Source organism: Acartia tonsa, chromosome 7 (assembly GCF_053477335.1).
Source record: "Acartia tonsa isolate MP-2025a chromosome 7, ASM5347733v1, whole genome shotgun sequence".
Taxonomy (NCBI): Eukaryota; Metazoa; Arthropoda; class Copepoda; order Calanoida; family Acartiidae; genus Acartia; species Acartia tonsa.
The window spans coordinates 18,570,416-18,586,388 of record NC_137266.1 but is presented as its reverse complement, the minus strand read 5'-3'; the positions used below and the strand labels follow the sequence as shown (position 1 = coordinate 18,586,388).

The 15,973-nt window shown below is 30.0% G+C and overlaps 1 protein-coding gene across 1 annotated transcript in view; it reads right to left on the bottom strand.

Moving 5' to 3' along the window:
* LOC145324989 (polycystin-2-like protein 1) overlaps positions 1-14,333 on the bottom strand; it is a 28,904-nt gene extending 14,571 nt beyond the window's left edge. Inside the window, exons 1-7 of the mRNA XM_080167765.1 lie at positions 14,301-14,333; positions 10,143-10,202; positions 9,693-9,818; positions 9,383-9,453; positions 8,900-9,009; positions 516-646; positions 219-295 (exon numbers count right to left, since the gene is read on the bottom strand). Coding sequence (XP_080023891.1) covers positions 219-295; positions 516-646; positions 8,900-9,009; positions 9,383-9,453; positions 9,693-9,818; positions 10,143-10,202; positions 14,301-14,313 — 588 coding nt within the window. The 5' untranslated portion in view covers positions 14,314-14,333. The remainder of the gene's footprint in view (positions 1-218; positions 296-515; positions 647-8,899; positions 9,010-9,382; positions 9,454-9,692; positions 9,819-10,142; positions 10,203-14,300) is intronic.
* Between the last annotated feature and the right edge of the window lie 1,640 nt (positions 14,334-15,973).

Here is a 15,973-nt window from a genome sequence, read left to right as displayed (position 1 = left end):
TAAACAGCATTTTTATGTCTATATATCTATATATATTCAAAAGTTTATAGAGAATGCTTTGCTTTTTGGGATACAATTTTTCAGACATCAGATAGATAACTAAATTCAAAGGTACATATGATTAAGAAACTAAATATCTTAAATGCATACTTTAACAGTTAAAAAAATAGGTAAAAATAATTTCCTATTTATAAAATCTTACTTCACAATAAAATTACCTCTGGCTGTTGGTTAAAGATATCCTTCATCACTTTGGTATAATAGTAATGGGTAGGAGAAGTCATCATAAAGGTCACTAAAATAAAAGCAAATTTGTTACAATTTAAATCCATCTCCGGATAGTACAAGTTTGAAAGCCTATGTCACAGAATGCTGATTAAATTTCATTTTTATTTAAATCTCAACTTATCATAGTAATTTCAATAGGATTTATGGACAAAATTAGTTAAAAACTATATTATCGAATCTCTAAGTCTTTCTCTTAGAAAAACGCACAATCAAAAACATACTCTTACCAATAGAGAGAACAATGAGAAAGATGACATAGAGGATAAGTTCTCTGATGGTAGTCCTCACAAAGATCTCCTTGTCCTCAGAAACCAGAATTTCCCTTGTTGACCACATTCCTCCAACACAGTGACTGAAGCTGAACAAAAAGAAAACTGTAATTGGATTAATAATATAATACTTTGCATATTTAAATTTTACCAAGGTAAACTTGTCAGGATCTGGTATTATTAAGAATTAATTGCAGTACTACACTTCATAGAATGTAATATTTTTTTACCTAGAATTTTGCATATTTTTAAGCATTAAAATATTTTCAATGATCCAATTTTACTGTCTAAGAAAAGAAAATCCTTCTTTATTTGACTATTTTCAATAAATATCAAAGCTAATCACAAACGGTTTATTAGGAACCCCTTAAAAATAAGGGTATCTTTAGCCTTACTTTAGTTTAGGGGAGATAGTCTACCCTTAAATTTAGTAATGTCAAGCTTAGGTAAAGATTTTGATAGGAATACTTTAGCCTTACATAAACCTATCATATCAATATAAGGTATGATACACATCTACCCTTTTCAAACGATTCCCCCCAATGAATAGCTATAACACTCACCATTCCCCTCCTCCCCCCGTCCCTTGGTGTTCTTTCAATTTGGGTTATATAAGAAAATTTTCATTAGCAAAGTTTCATTAGACTTAGAGGCGTTAAAAATTATCATGAACGAGGCTGTGTATTCTATTTTAAGTTTTCTACATTTTTTCCCTTAATTTTAATCTTGTTTTTACTACTTTAGAGATTTTTTAGCTGATTAATAAAAACTTTTCCTATCTTTTAAGTAAAAGATTTAGGAATCCCTATCATAAACCCCTCTCCCTTTATGATGCCCCAGCCTTATAAATCATCCCTTTTCATCTAATTCTCCACCTAGGGTTACCTAAGGGTGTCGTTAATTTATTAAAAAAAAATAATGAATAAAATTGTTTCTTAGCTTAACAATTTAATATATTTTTTTAACAAAAAATTTTGTGGATTAAATTAAACTTTAATACAATAGAAAAAAAATCTTATAGAATTATACAGAACTAAAAGCATACTCTTTGTAATAAGTTTTAAATATAACTCTTTGTAGAATTTAATTTTCACATCTACATAGTTGTTCATTCAATTTAACAAAAAAGGATCAAAGGTTCAGCACTTTTTCCATTTCAAATATTTGATTATGAGTCATGTGATTTATCTATATTTCATGTGGTGCCTGTACCAAGAAAAGAAATCACTCTGTACAAAAAAAATTTTAAATCTTTCTTTATAAATCTTACATCTTTTAATTTTAGAGGGGTAGCCACAATTATGCATAACAAAGATAGGATGTATGTTGGACTTGAATAGAAACTTAAATTGAAAATTAATAAAACCCAAAATAAATTTTTTTTGAATTCAAGCTAAAAGAACAATTCGCTGTTTTAGAAAAAAACCAAAAAATATCTTACGTTTTAAGAAAGTACAGTAGTGCGACAGTATAATTAACCAATAGATATAATAGAACTAGATGCCCCATAATTTGTGAAACTTAACCCTTAACAGTTGGGCCCATTATCTCACCTCCTATTAAAGCTAGAGGGCAAAAAAATTTTGTGCATGTCCCCTGTTTGATAATAGATTTCCGACAATAAGTGAGTCAGAGTAAATTTTCGCTAACTCACCCTTTTATTTAATAACCTTTGTTTTTAGTTCCTTTTTTACGTAAAAATTCAAAAGGCTTTCATTTTCCTATTTTTGAAGCTAGAAAAACAATTTTTTTAGAAAATGTTAATCTTTATGTAAATTTTATATTTCAAATATCAAAATGTAAAGATTAGATGGGCATATGTCTATCTTGAATAGGAGCTGAGAAAATCACATTTCTCCCATAACGTTATGGACTGACTGACAGACAGACCAAGTGAATTATATAGTAGCTTTGCTAATGGGAAAACATTTTTTTTTTTTTATTCTAAGGGGGTGTAGGAGGTCACTCACCCCCAAAAATTAAAATTAAAGAACGAAAAATTTGACCCACAGAAATATTTTTAGGGGGGTGTGAGAGGTCACCCCACCCCCCCAAATTTGAAAATAAAAGAAAATATGTTTTTTTTTAATTTTGAGGGGGTATGGGAGGTCACTTATCCCCCGAAAAATATAAAAAAAGAAAAAAAATATTGAACAAATTTTTTATAGGTGGGGAGTTATAGATCACACCACTCCTGAAAAAAAAATTGAAAATGGAGGGAAAAAAATTTTTTAAATGAACAAAAGGGTTTGTCTTATAGGAACCTCTTTATATGTATAACTAGCGGCTTCACCCCTAGCCTCTAGGGGCTTTGCCCCAAAAGATGATAAAATAAGTTAAGGTGAAATTCGTAAAAAAAAAAAAAAATATGGAAAAATAGTTCACCTACGCAGGGGCTTCCAAGCTTTTTTGGGGGGGCGCAAAAAATTTTTTTTTGTTAAAGATTTCTATTTTGAGGGGGTATTTACCCCCCCAAAAAAATTGTTGGGGGTTCCTGCGGCACCTTCAGGGTAAGAGTAAATTTTAAATGGGGTGGGGGGGGGGTAATCGCTCCCTTCCCCCCCCCCCCTTGGATGTCTATGCACCTATGCAAGAAAAAAAAAATAATTGTGGAAAATAGAAAACTGTAGGGGCACTAAAGATTTGAGGCGGAAAAGTTGACAACATTACATTAAATTTGAGTTTCAAAAGAGTAAAAAATCATTTTGGGGGGGGAGGGGGGTGAGGACACCCTCCCCTAAAATAGTTTAAAACGTTCCCAGAACCTGAAAGAGGCTTCACTGTAAAGGGGAACAATATTGGTTCAGCGGTTAGGGAGATCCTTCAGGACAGACAAAAAACGCTTACTACTTTATATCCACCCCCCAAGAAAATAGCTTAAAACCACCACAGGACCAATAGGTATATACCCTGAAGAGTAGAATCCAAACGGTTCAGTGGTTACCAAGATCTTAAGCTTCAGGCGGACGGATGGACAGACAGACAGACAGACATCAAGCTACTTTGTATTATGTACTAGCTTTGCCCCAAGAGGTGATAAAAAAAAATTAAGGCAAAAATTGTAAAGGACCAAGGAAATCTCCTTCAAAACAAAAGGACCAAGGAAATCTTCTACAAAAAAAAATAAAGAACTAAGGAAATCTTCAGCAAAAAAAAAAAAAAAGGGGGGTGATTTTTTTGTTTTTGGGGGGTTGGGGGTGTTCCACCCCTCAAGAAAATAGCTTAAAACCACCACAGAACCGATAGTTATAAACCCTGAAGAGTAGAATCCAATCGGTTCAGTGGTTACCGAGATCTTAAGCTTTAGACGGACGGACGGAGGGACAGACAGACATCGTACTACTTTGTATTATTGATTATAGATGATAAAGTAACAGGATGTTTGTCTGTGTGTTTGTGTGTTTGTATGTTTGTATCGAAGGATCTCGCTAACCGCTGAACCGATTGGGTTCTTCTTAACAGGGTAGCTTCTCATAGGTCCCAGGAAGGTTTATAATTATTTTCTTGGGGGGTGGGACACCCCTAACTCCCCTAAAAAATGAAAAATTCCCCCCCAAAAGAAAAAAAATTTTAAAAAATATTTTTTTAACTAAAATTAAAAATGAGGGGGGGGGGGCGGGGGCACAAAAAAATATTTAAAATCTAAAATAAGAAATTGAATTATTAAATTCGACTTTCTCCTCCTCAAGTGCCTCTAGAGGCCTCTAGGGGCGTAGCCGCTAGAAATAGGATAGAATTTGATTTCAGACAGACCATCTAGATCTTATATATCTATTCATTGGTTGTCAAAGCTGTAAGAGAAGAAAGAAATATTACCTGCTTTATCATATATTCAAGAATACCTTAATTTATTTAGGCATCCCTAACTTTTAATGAAAGCCTATCTTAAGCTTGTCCTTCTGACATTATTTTTTTTAGTAACCCTCATCAACCCCCCTCCCCTCCCTTCCCATCTCCTCTCCCTTCTACCTGCTTTCTTTTCAAATAAGCTTTTTATGTATACATATGTAAAGTTTTAAGTAACCCTATGTCTTCAATTATCAGCTCTCCCCCGCCCCTTCTTCCTACCCATTTAGTTTTAAGTAATCCTGAGGTGTCTTACATTGCAGCCCTCCCCCACTCCCTCTCCCGTATTTATATATTCCCTTTTTCATCGCTTTCCCCCATAAGGTACTTGGTGTTCTTCATTTTGAGTTATATAAGCCGATTTTCATTAGCAAAGTTCCATAAGAACTAAAGGCGTTTAAAAATTGTCATGAATGTACATTTATATTTTAAGTTTTAAAAAAAAATTCTCTTAATCTTAATCTTGTTTTTAATACTTTAAAGATTTAACATTTTTTTAGCTGATTATAAAAACTCTTCCTATCTTTCATGCAAAAGATAGGATACCCTACGAAAAAATAAGGCTTTCCTTATTTTATTTAAATAATAATAAATAAAATTCTTTCTTAGCTAGACGATTTAATACATTTTTTTAACAAAACATATTGTAGATTAAATTTAACTTTACTACAACAGAAAAAATAAACGAACAATCTATTTGCATGAATTCGTCTATTGGATGTACTCTTTGCACTTTTCCTTTCTTATTTGAGAGTTGCTAAACAAGAATGACAACATCAATAAAAGCGAAGCTCTAAATTTTTAAACAATTATAATGTAAAATTGATTAAATGCAGGATAATGACATACACACACTTTTTAGGAATCATTATTTCAAATATAAGATCAAGATGAATAGGATAACTAAATAATTAAAGTTTTTATTAAAAAAAGTGTTAAAAATCAGTATGTTTAAAATGAACATGTGGGCATTTGGATAACGATTATAGAGTTGCTAAATCATATCTGACTATTACAGGAAACATTATTTGAAATTGATAGGATAATTCTTATATGCCAAAATTAATAATATGAGCTATCAGATACAGATGGACGGACTTACCCTTATTATAGAAAAGCTTCGCTTTTAAAAAGAGGTGTACAAAGTTGCATTCTCTCAATTAAATTTTTTATGTAATCACATTTATATTCCCAATCTTATTAGTATTGTTATTTTTTAAATTTTAGATTTTAGGAACCTGCCCTAATTGAAAAGATATAGGACATTTAGATACACATTTTCTAAAGCAGCCAATAGGAAAACAATGTAGCAATAATTCGGCCATATTATTGGTTAGAAATCGTGCAGATTTTTGTACAAAAGTAAGGACGTCAAAATATGTGGGGAAGGGGGGGGGGGGTGGGTGTTTATCTTCCTTAAAAAGCTTGAGAAAAAAATTGTTTTTTATTACCAATTCAGTTGGACTACTTTTTAGCAGGTTTTAAAATTTTTCACATTTTCCCCCATATCTTTGGTATTTTTGGTCTGATTTTTAAAATTCTAACCAAATTCTGTTTACTTTCTAACCAATATATGGTAGATTGATCCTCCCTTGTAGTCCTATTGGCTGAATTTGGAGTATGTATCTAGATTATACCTTTTAATAATTCTTACTTGATAATTTCTTTATTAGTGTTTCTTTATTTCTTCAAAACTTGAATGACAGCTATAAATGACTTATTTTTTATTACATTTTTTACGGCAATGCTTCGCCTATCTATTATGAAGTGTTGATTTAGGGAAAAGAGAACACTGAAAACATTTTTTACTGTGCTAAGAAAATTGCTAATAAAACATCACATGTTTTATTTTAATAGAGAAAGAGGGGACAATGGGATATTTATTACCAGCTTATACCAATAACGAAATAATTCAAAAAATCACGAATATTAACACTTGTATAGTGTCAGAACTGAATAATCAGAATATAAATGTATAAGAGTCGAAGCAAAATTGTAAGTAAATTTGTTGAAAAACTGCTTGATACAGAATAATGTTTATGAACATACTTACATTTTAAGGACTTGATTATAGAGTTGCTTCGCTTATAATATTGTTCTTTGTTGTCCCAGGAATCAATATACCAAAAAGCAGATCAAAGGGATAATTAGATCACATAAAAATTTGTTGTTAAAAAGTAGAAAAATCAACATGTTTAAAATGGACGTATGGACATTCTGGTGATCATTATAGAGTTGCTATGCTTTCTAAATCGTACCTAACTACTACAGGAATCATCATGCAAATTTTGAAATCAATAGGACAATTCTAACATGCCTAAATTAACGAATAAAAGCTATCTACCTTGGACGGACCGACCCTAATTATAGAAAAGCCTTGCTTTTAAAAATCATCCTGTACAAAATATTTTGGAGCGATTCACATAAATCTTTAGAGTGGTAGCCAAAAGATAGGTTGTATGTCTGTCTGTGTGTGTAGGACTGGACTAAGAACTGCACATGAAAACAGTTTTTAGTATCTTTAAAGTTTTTTAAGGCAAGAATAAGTTTCCTTTTTTTTAAATATAACTAATGGCATATAAGAAGCTTCCATGAAAAGAAACCTTTTCATTCCAGAAGCTAGCAAGATATTTTAAACTCCCTTGATTATATCTCTTCTTTTTTTTATGACCATTGTATTTACCTTCACTTTTACTTTATTTATAAACTAGTGGCTACGCCCCCTGGAGGCCTCTAGTGGCACTTTAGATGTTTTTATTTCTCTACATTACTTCTTTATTTTAAGATAATTCTCTTTATGTTACGTTGAAGTCTCCCATATATTTTTAAAAATTTCGATTTTTTGTCATTTCTCTTGGGAGGGTGGTTGTACCCTCCCCCAAAATAGTTATAAACCTTCGCAGAAACCATGAGAATCTACCCTGTTAAGGAGAAACCGATCGGTACAGACACACAGACAGACACACAGACAAACAAACATCCTGTTACTTTAGTATAAGGATTTTAGCGCATATGAAGGAACACAAATGAATACATCAACCAGTTAAATGTAGATGAAATCAGGGATCTAAAGGGATAATTTTGATCCCCCCTCCATATAAAAAAAAGCTTGGACATCCATTTCCTGTACAATTAGTGGTTGAAACGGATGGATATTAAGATTAATGAATTTACCAATTAAATTTCAAAAAAAGTCCCAAAAGTTATTAAGCTATTGAATAAGAAAACGTTATAATACAAATTTGAAGACTAATGCAATATTTTAGAAAGCCCAATGACCCCTCCCTCCCTGGATTGAATGAGAATTTGTACTTGCTTTCTACCTGACTTAACTAGATAAGATACCTTTTATATGTTAAGTATACCTAAGTAAGTTTATGTAACCCTAATTAAATAATTAAGAAATAAAAAAAAAAAATATGAAAGATAAGTCTTAATTAGAGTAAAGTTTTTTTCGTCTACATAAATAGAAAAAAAGAAACATTATAAATAACTAAAAGTGTACTCATTGTAATAAATTTTGAATTATAACTCTTTAAATGTAGAATGAAATGATTACATCTATTTCGTTGTTCATTCATTTTAACAAAAAAAATAATTTGCAAATGTTTAGGACATCTGCCCCATTTTAATATTTGAATATGATTTTTGTTTTTTATATATTGTGGGGGTTTACTTTACCATATTTTCTATTAAAAATATCACCCTATAAAAAAATATTTTTAAGTAACCATTCTTTATAATTAGAAAAATCAAAAAATATCTTTAAAGAGGCCTTAAATGGTTACTTGCTATTATGTATAACACAGATAGGATGTATGTGGCCGAATTTACAAGGGACCGTGCTCAAAAACGTAAAAAAGATAGGAATATTTTTAAAAAAATTTAGTTAAAAAAACAATTGGCTGTTTTAAGACATAACCAAAAAGGTACTCGTGTATCAAACCTGCTTTTTCTTGACATAACTTAATGTAACTAAGAACAAAATAGGAACCCCTAGTAAACTTCATAAGGTACCTTAAAGCTTCCCTAAGTCTTACTTAACATTATTACATTTAGGAAAACTTAACAATAACTTAGAAACCTCATAGGGATACTTAACTAAAAGCTTACTTAAGCCTGACATAAGAAAATACCATTAGGGACACTTATCTTCGTTCGTGATTCCCACTATCAATTTTATCAAAAGTAAACTAATAAAGGCCAGTTCAACTGAGCTGCTAATATATAATATTAGCTGATTATATGAGGTAATTACACAATACCAGCACCTAGATTACACAATATTGGACTGACCTAATAACACTATTGAACATTTTCTTTTACAGTAATACCTCATCATACCTTTGCCCAAAAATCTTTGCGTATAAGAAGTTCCAAATCTTTGAGTATAGATCTCCATATATTGCATACTTTAATTTCAACTCTTCTGATTATTCTACCATCATATTGACCTTTTTCCCCCAATTTATCTATATTAGAAAAGGAAGCCATACCTATGCCAGCAACCTTTCTCGACTTCATCTCTGTTGATAAGAAGCTCCTCATCATCAGAATTTAGGTCTTCACTCCTAGGACTACTACCAGTCTCATTCTCTTTCCATACCTTAATATTTCATTGGTGGTGTAATATATGAAATTTAATACTAGTTTATTAGCCTCTGACGCTTAGGAGAGGGAGGAAGAGACCAGGAAAATAGCCTCACCATAACATTCATAAAGCTTTAAAAAAATTACAACTGATTCAGGCCAGTATTTTCTGGCATTTTTAGCTTTAGACAAAAATCCTTATTAATTTGGAATACACTACAATTGAAATTGGCATGAAACCAAAATTAATGTCTCAACTACTACTAACCCTAGTGAAAAATTGAAGCTACTTCATTTCTATAAAAATACAAAAAGAAAATTCTCACAAAAACACAATATTAAAAGGTTCAATGAAAAATTTCAAGCATAAGTATTAAAAATTGTTTTACCTTAGCACTCTTAACAGATGCAGGCCTGCTACCAACTTTACTTCCACCAGTCACAGGACGAGATTTTAAACCTAATCAAAAAAAATATTTAGAAAGTTTAATGTACAAGCACAGTATTCTTTTTTGATTTTGAAAACCAGATTTTTTTTCAAATATTTTTCTTAGTTCACTGTTAAAGAATGCAAATTTTTTAGTTCCATATTTTTAAATATATTTCTATATCTAAGGTCCTTTTTCCTAATACAGAACTCTGAAATTGCTGAAAGAATGATTTTATGATATCTTATTCTTGTTACTAGGATTTAGTTACCTGTAGCTGGCCTGCTACCTAATCCAGTGGAAGGTCTACTCTTTCCAAGCCCAGTTGCTGGTCTACTCTTTGCCAGTCCTGTGCCAGGTCTGCTGGATGTCACTCCTGTCCTGCTGGCTTGAGTACCTGCAAAACAATAATCATTATATAAAAGTAACAGGATCCTTGTCTGTCTTTATTGAAGGATATTTCTAACCGTTTAACAGATATGGTTCTCCTTTACAGTGAAACTTTTCATAGGCCATAAGAAAGTTCAAAATCATTTTGAGAAAAAGTAGTACCAGCCTTCCCAGAGGAATCGCCCTCTAGAAAAAAATTATCTCTTAGGCTGTAGCGCATATGCTAAAGAGTTATAATTGGATGACTTTTCTAATTTAATATAAAATTTTTTGTAAATTTTTAAAACACAGCTTTTGTTCAATTAAAGTTTGTACATCAGTAAGTTTTTACCTGGACGACTGGAAGGGTTCATTCCAGTGGCAGGCCTACTGGCAGCAACTGGAGCCTCACCTGTAATAAAAATAAATCATTTACATTTTGAAACAAATTAAGAATATTTGTTATTTATTGCGAGCTTTTATGCCAGCTTTTTACTTTAATATTGATGTTTCTGTGAAATAAGAAATTTAGATTTTAATTTCTCTATCAAATAGTTTTTTTTCTATAAAAAAGAAAATTTAAAAATCACTTAAATCATTAATTTAAAAGATTAGGCTTTTTAGAAAGCAAATATATTTCTTTTCAGTTAGTAAACAATAAAAGTTTGAGCTATGTATATATGGTTTTTAAAGCCATGTCTTAAAGCAAAAGTTTAATTAAACATTAAAGCCTAGGTATGTATTCATGTTGAAATTTGCATTTCTGCTGGTATTATATATATCTAGAACAAACAACAATACAATCTTAATAACTTCAACTTATGAAGGTTGCCTTATGTAATTACAAATACACTCCTTCCCACCCTTATACAAAAAAAATAATAAAATATTTATGAATATCAAATTTAAAATTGAAGAATAGTTAATTATCACATCGTATCATAGACAGCTTTTCGCAGACATCAAAATGAAAAATTATAAGATTGAAACCAGTTAAGTTAGCGCTGAGGATCCAAAGGCTCAGGATAACAAAAAACTGGTATCAATTTTATGATTTTTATTTTGATATTCGTGGAAAATTGTCTCTGATACGATGTTATATATAATTCTTCAGTATGGATGAGAACTGGTTATGATCCAGCAAACATTAAGCAGTTTTGAAGCTATACTGGATAAGATTTTTTTTAGCTTTGAAAAGTAAAGCTACTCTTAAAATCCCTTTGCCCTTTTTTGAGTCAGTCTCTAATGCTCTGGGGAAAATGAGATATATTCATGTTCATATGATCTACAATGTCCTTTTTAGGTGCCAAATTGTTATTTACATTTTATGTGTATTTCAATCCTTTTATGTAGGATGTGCTTTCACTTCCACATCATTTAAGATAAAGCTGATGTTTTTACTTGAGTAAGTCTTGGTATAAACATATAAATAAATTACTTTAGTATAAAGTCATCAGAACATCACATTCATTTTAATATATTCATTTTAAGATAACATCAATCTTAATATAGAAAGAAATTTCTCAATGTTTGCCTCGTTATACTTTTTTTTAAAGCTAGCGTCTTCGCCTACTAGAAGTCATTGATCTAGGGGTACTTAAGATTGGAAGCGGGGATTAAACCCCACCCTCCATTTTCAATTTAAGTTTTGAAATGTAAAAGTAAAAAATATTTTTTGGTTAGTGATTTCTTTTTAGGGGAAGCTTCTCTTGGGTGTGTGGAATTACCCTCCACCAAAAAAGTTATAAACCTTCTTTGGGCACATATGAAGCTTCATTGTAAAGGAGAACCATATGGTTCAGCGGTTATTGAGATCCTTATAGTATATATCTATATATATAATATTATGTGGGCAGATGATTAAACATTTTTTTTAAAAGCCAATTTGTGCTGTTGTGATTTAATGAGTTTCTAATATTTCCAAAAATTGATACATGATCGGAAGAAAAGGCACACTTCAATATAATATTCTATTGCTAACTTTATTACTCTTTTATATTGAAGTATACTTTTATTTAACTTTTTTATGCTTCTAAAAATTAGGCATGAAACGAATTTTAAATTTTTTTTTGTTCATCTAAGAGCGCAAAAAGGGCAATATTATAAATGAAATAAAATAAAATAATAAAGAAAATATTATTGAATAAAAAAATGTAGTTTATTGCTATAGGTGTAATTTGGTTAGTGTAATGTACTGATTTATATTCAAATATTTCAAACGATATTTAATTTATAATCCTAGTGTACGTAATTCTTTTTTAAAAAGAAATTTTTTTTCGAATATTTGTTAAATGCCTATTAAGCTTAATTATTTGATCTATAAAACATTCATACATATAAGGCACACATTCTTTTATGTAAAATCAGGAAGGAAAATTGCTCTCGTAACCAAAGTTTTCTAACAACGTAGACTTAATTGTTGATTTTAAATTTTGGGTACTTTTATTCAACTTTGAATAATTGGTTCAAAAATAGTAGTGTCAAAACTTTTTAACAAATAATTTTATTCTTAAGAATGGATAATTTTGTTTATCATAATTTGTGGAAGGATATAATTGTATACCAATCTGGTGTCCATTGTCTTTTCCCTTTAGATTCCTGGTAAAATTGAGGCAATCTTAAAATTTGCTTTTCAAAAGTTAGGGCTTTAAAAATATTTTTAAACTTAGTAATCATTTTTAACCTTTTGTATGACCATATTTACCCTTAAATAAAATAGATTTTTCATATTTTTTGTTAATACAGATTTTTAATTGATTATGAATCATAATTTGTAAATATATATTTAGACAAAACTTGAGTTTAACTCAAAAATTGGGTGAATGAATAGAGCCAGTTTTGCGCACATTCAACAAGAGAAATACCCATTTTATCGTGAGTGAAGCTACACTATATATTAATTATTATGCAAGTGTGCAGGGACTTAAAGGGATAAGACAATGGCCAATAAATTAATGTATATCCCCAATGATGAATCACATAAATATCCCTTTTGTAGATTGCAATTTGTGGTTGATAAATTTGGACATTTAACTTAATCAACCAAACAATTATAATTCAATAAAAGTCTTCAAAGTTGTTAAGCCAACGAATAATAAAACATTAGTAAAAAACTTTTGGGACTGGGGTAATAAACATTCCAATGTCCCCTCCCTCACTAGAAAGTGTTTCAATTTAAAGAAAGGAGACATCAGCTAAACATTTTAAAGTAAAAACAGTTTTGAATTTTAAACTAAAAGTGTTCTTTATTTCATACCATAGTTTTTATTTTGTTTATTATTATTGCTGCGCTACATATTGACATGTTATTTCTTGTTAAATAATATTCAAGAGAACTCTTCTTTACTGTTTACAGCCAGTATTCCATTGTGTAAACCTCAGGGACTTAGGGATGTGAAAATGTAGGAAAAAATATTTTCTTATAGAATTATATTTAGCTCATTCAAAAAAATCCTTAATCAACCAAAAACATACATATGTCATGCTTCGCTTTCAAAAACTAGGTCTACTCATAGTTTTCTTTTATTTTCTATTTCAAGGACCATTTATATGTACAAACCCATTTAATAAATATATGCTTTACACCTATCTAGTATTATCCAACCTTTAACTTCAAAAGAACACAAACGACCATGTGTCTTAAAAAGTAGCTTAACCACAAAAAAAATAGTTTGAGAGCCATTGCACATCTCTTTAACCCTGTTAAAACTAATATAGTACAATTTGTTTCTGTTTAAGCTTTTTCTTGTATAAAATCAACACAATACAACTGAATATATCTGTGTAAAGGGTCACTCTCTTTCTTCAGTACTGAAGCTACTCTATGATTAGCTAAGTTGAGAAAGTGTGTATGTTCGTCCACTCATACATTAATTAAATAATTTAATAAATTAAATGTGGGTATTTTAGTCATTGATTTAAGATATGCAAGAAATATCTACCTCTTGTTCAGGTGTTAACGTTATTTTTTTTTGGGGGGGGGGGGTGTAAGCCCCCTCCCTCAACTCACATTCTTCTTTGTATTGTTAGTTACTTTGTATTTTGGAATTGCCTTCTTTTACTTTCGCATTGACCAAATCAATACAAACAGTTAAAAGCTGAAAGTATTATACAATACATTTCTTTTTAAAGTGTGACTTTCCTTTTAATACGTCCAATAGTGGTTTATTATACAGCCAGTAAAGGAGAATACTATACAAAAGAAAAGTAAATTTGTGTACTTTTTTTCTTTTTTATATTTCTTAAAATGACCCTTTTCTTTTCTAATAATTTTAAATCTACTTTTAGAAATTAAAACCTTAGCTAATGCTTGATAGTATAACTCTGCCATTTTAACTAAAATATCTTCGACTCAAGAGGTGATGTTGATATAAACGTTTTTGGATACTTTTTGATTAAAAATACTCGAGGGTAGCAATACCTACACATCCCTCCCTTCGTAATTTTAACATAAATCAGCTGTTTACAAGATCTTATCGGACAAACATACTAAAAAAAATAAATTGCTTACCTTCCTCCTCCATTTTATATTTTTCTTTCGTCTGAAACTAAGTTTTTTAAAACAAAATTATAATATTTCAGTCTATTACTGTTTTTCAAATTTGAGAAAAGCATATTTAAAATTTTACTTAAACTTTAGCTTACTAAAACATATAATTTTCTTGAAACACTTAAAATACCATATGCAACTTCAACTTATAAATAGTTATAAGACTAGCCTACATTCTTATATATGGTCAATTCATATCGGCAAGGCCTTCCTTTTGTATCTATCATAATCGAGTCAGCTTTCTTTAAGTAATCCCGCGGATTTTTATTACATTTGCTTCACAGCAAGATTAGTACATGCACAAGCATTCAACCTTTGTGTAATTTCACAAAAATAAATAACTTTAAAATCAGCCTTAAGTTAATAAATGAAATACATTATTAAAATATTCTATGTTTTGAATTTGACCTTAGATACCATGAACTTCATTCAAGGTAGACTATTAGATTTGAATTTATCCCATTATATAAAGTAGTAAAGATTTATATATGTAACTAAGGATTAGACCTATTGAGTTTTTAATTTCAGGAAAGCTAAACAATTGACCCGGGTTTTATCTGGGCTATCATATTTTTATATAGGTCTCATGATAGTTTTAGGCTATTTTTACACAGAAATACCAGATTTTTAATGTAATCATTTTTATTTTTCTTGAATTATTTTACGGATGTCATGTTTATCATTAAATTTTTTTTACTTTAAGTTTCAATTTTTAAAATTGATAATATTTTAAATATCATACATTACCTTTTTTTCAATAAAAGCAAACCATAGAAAGGGGAACAAATCTCTGAGTATTCTAAAAAGGAAGGAAAGCAACCCCCCTCCCTCCCCTTTCTCATTATATACATATAGGGGAATATGGGGGTGGGGGATGATATGCCCACATTGTTTAATACATTAATAATGTATCATGTCTGTCCTAACTACGGATTCTATATTCTATATGCAGGGCATTCAACAAATATTATACTTTTATTCAAATTAAACGAAAATGTAAAAAAAAAATAATGTAATTGTAAATAAAACAAAAATGGGCATTTTCTTTTTTTACTAAGGATGAGTTCTCAATGTCAGGTAAGCTTTAATTATGTCTGTTAAGGTTGCTAGTTTGAAAAAAATACAATTAATTTATTTCAATAGCTGCTAACTATTACTGATTTTTTTTTTCTTCAAATGTTCTGTTCTTTATGTTATTTGTGTAGTTTTGAACTAAACAAAACATTTGATTTTTAGAAAATCATAAAAAAAAGAAGGAAATAGCATAAAACGAGTTAAAAAAATGACAGCATACAATAAAATACCAACGATAGACCAGTATAAATTTTATCCTTGGCCAATAATTGGTCATTTTAATGTATAACGTCATTTTTTGCGGCACTTTATGCTGTTTCAAAAAGAAAGCTCAAACTAGACGATAAGGATAAAAAGTTCTAATAGTTAATAAAATAAACACGTAAAATAAGATTGTAGAGTAGCTATGCTTTCAACAAGTAAATTTAGGGACATTATAAGGAAGTTTAGAATATTTTAAACCTTTCCTTTGGTAGATAGATTTAGAGTTACAAAGAAATATAAAAGAGTACAGATATACATAGCGAGGAATAATTCTTCTAAATAAAAACTTGTTTGCC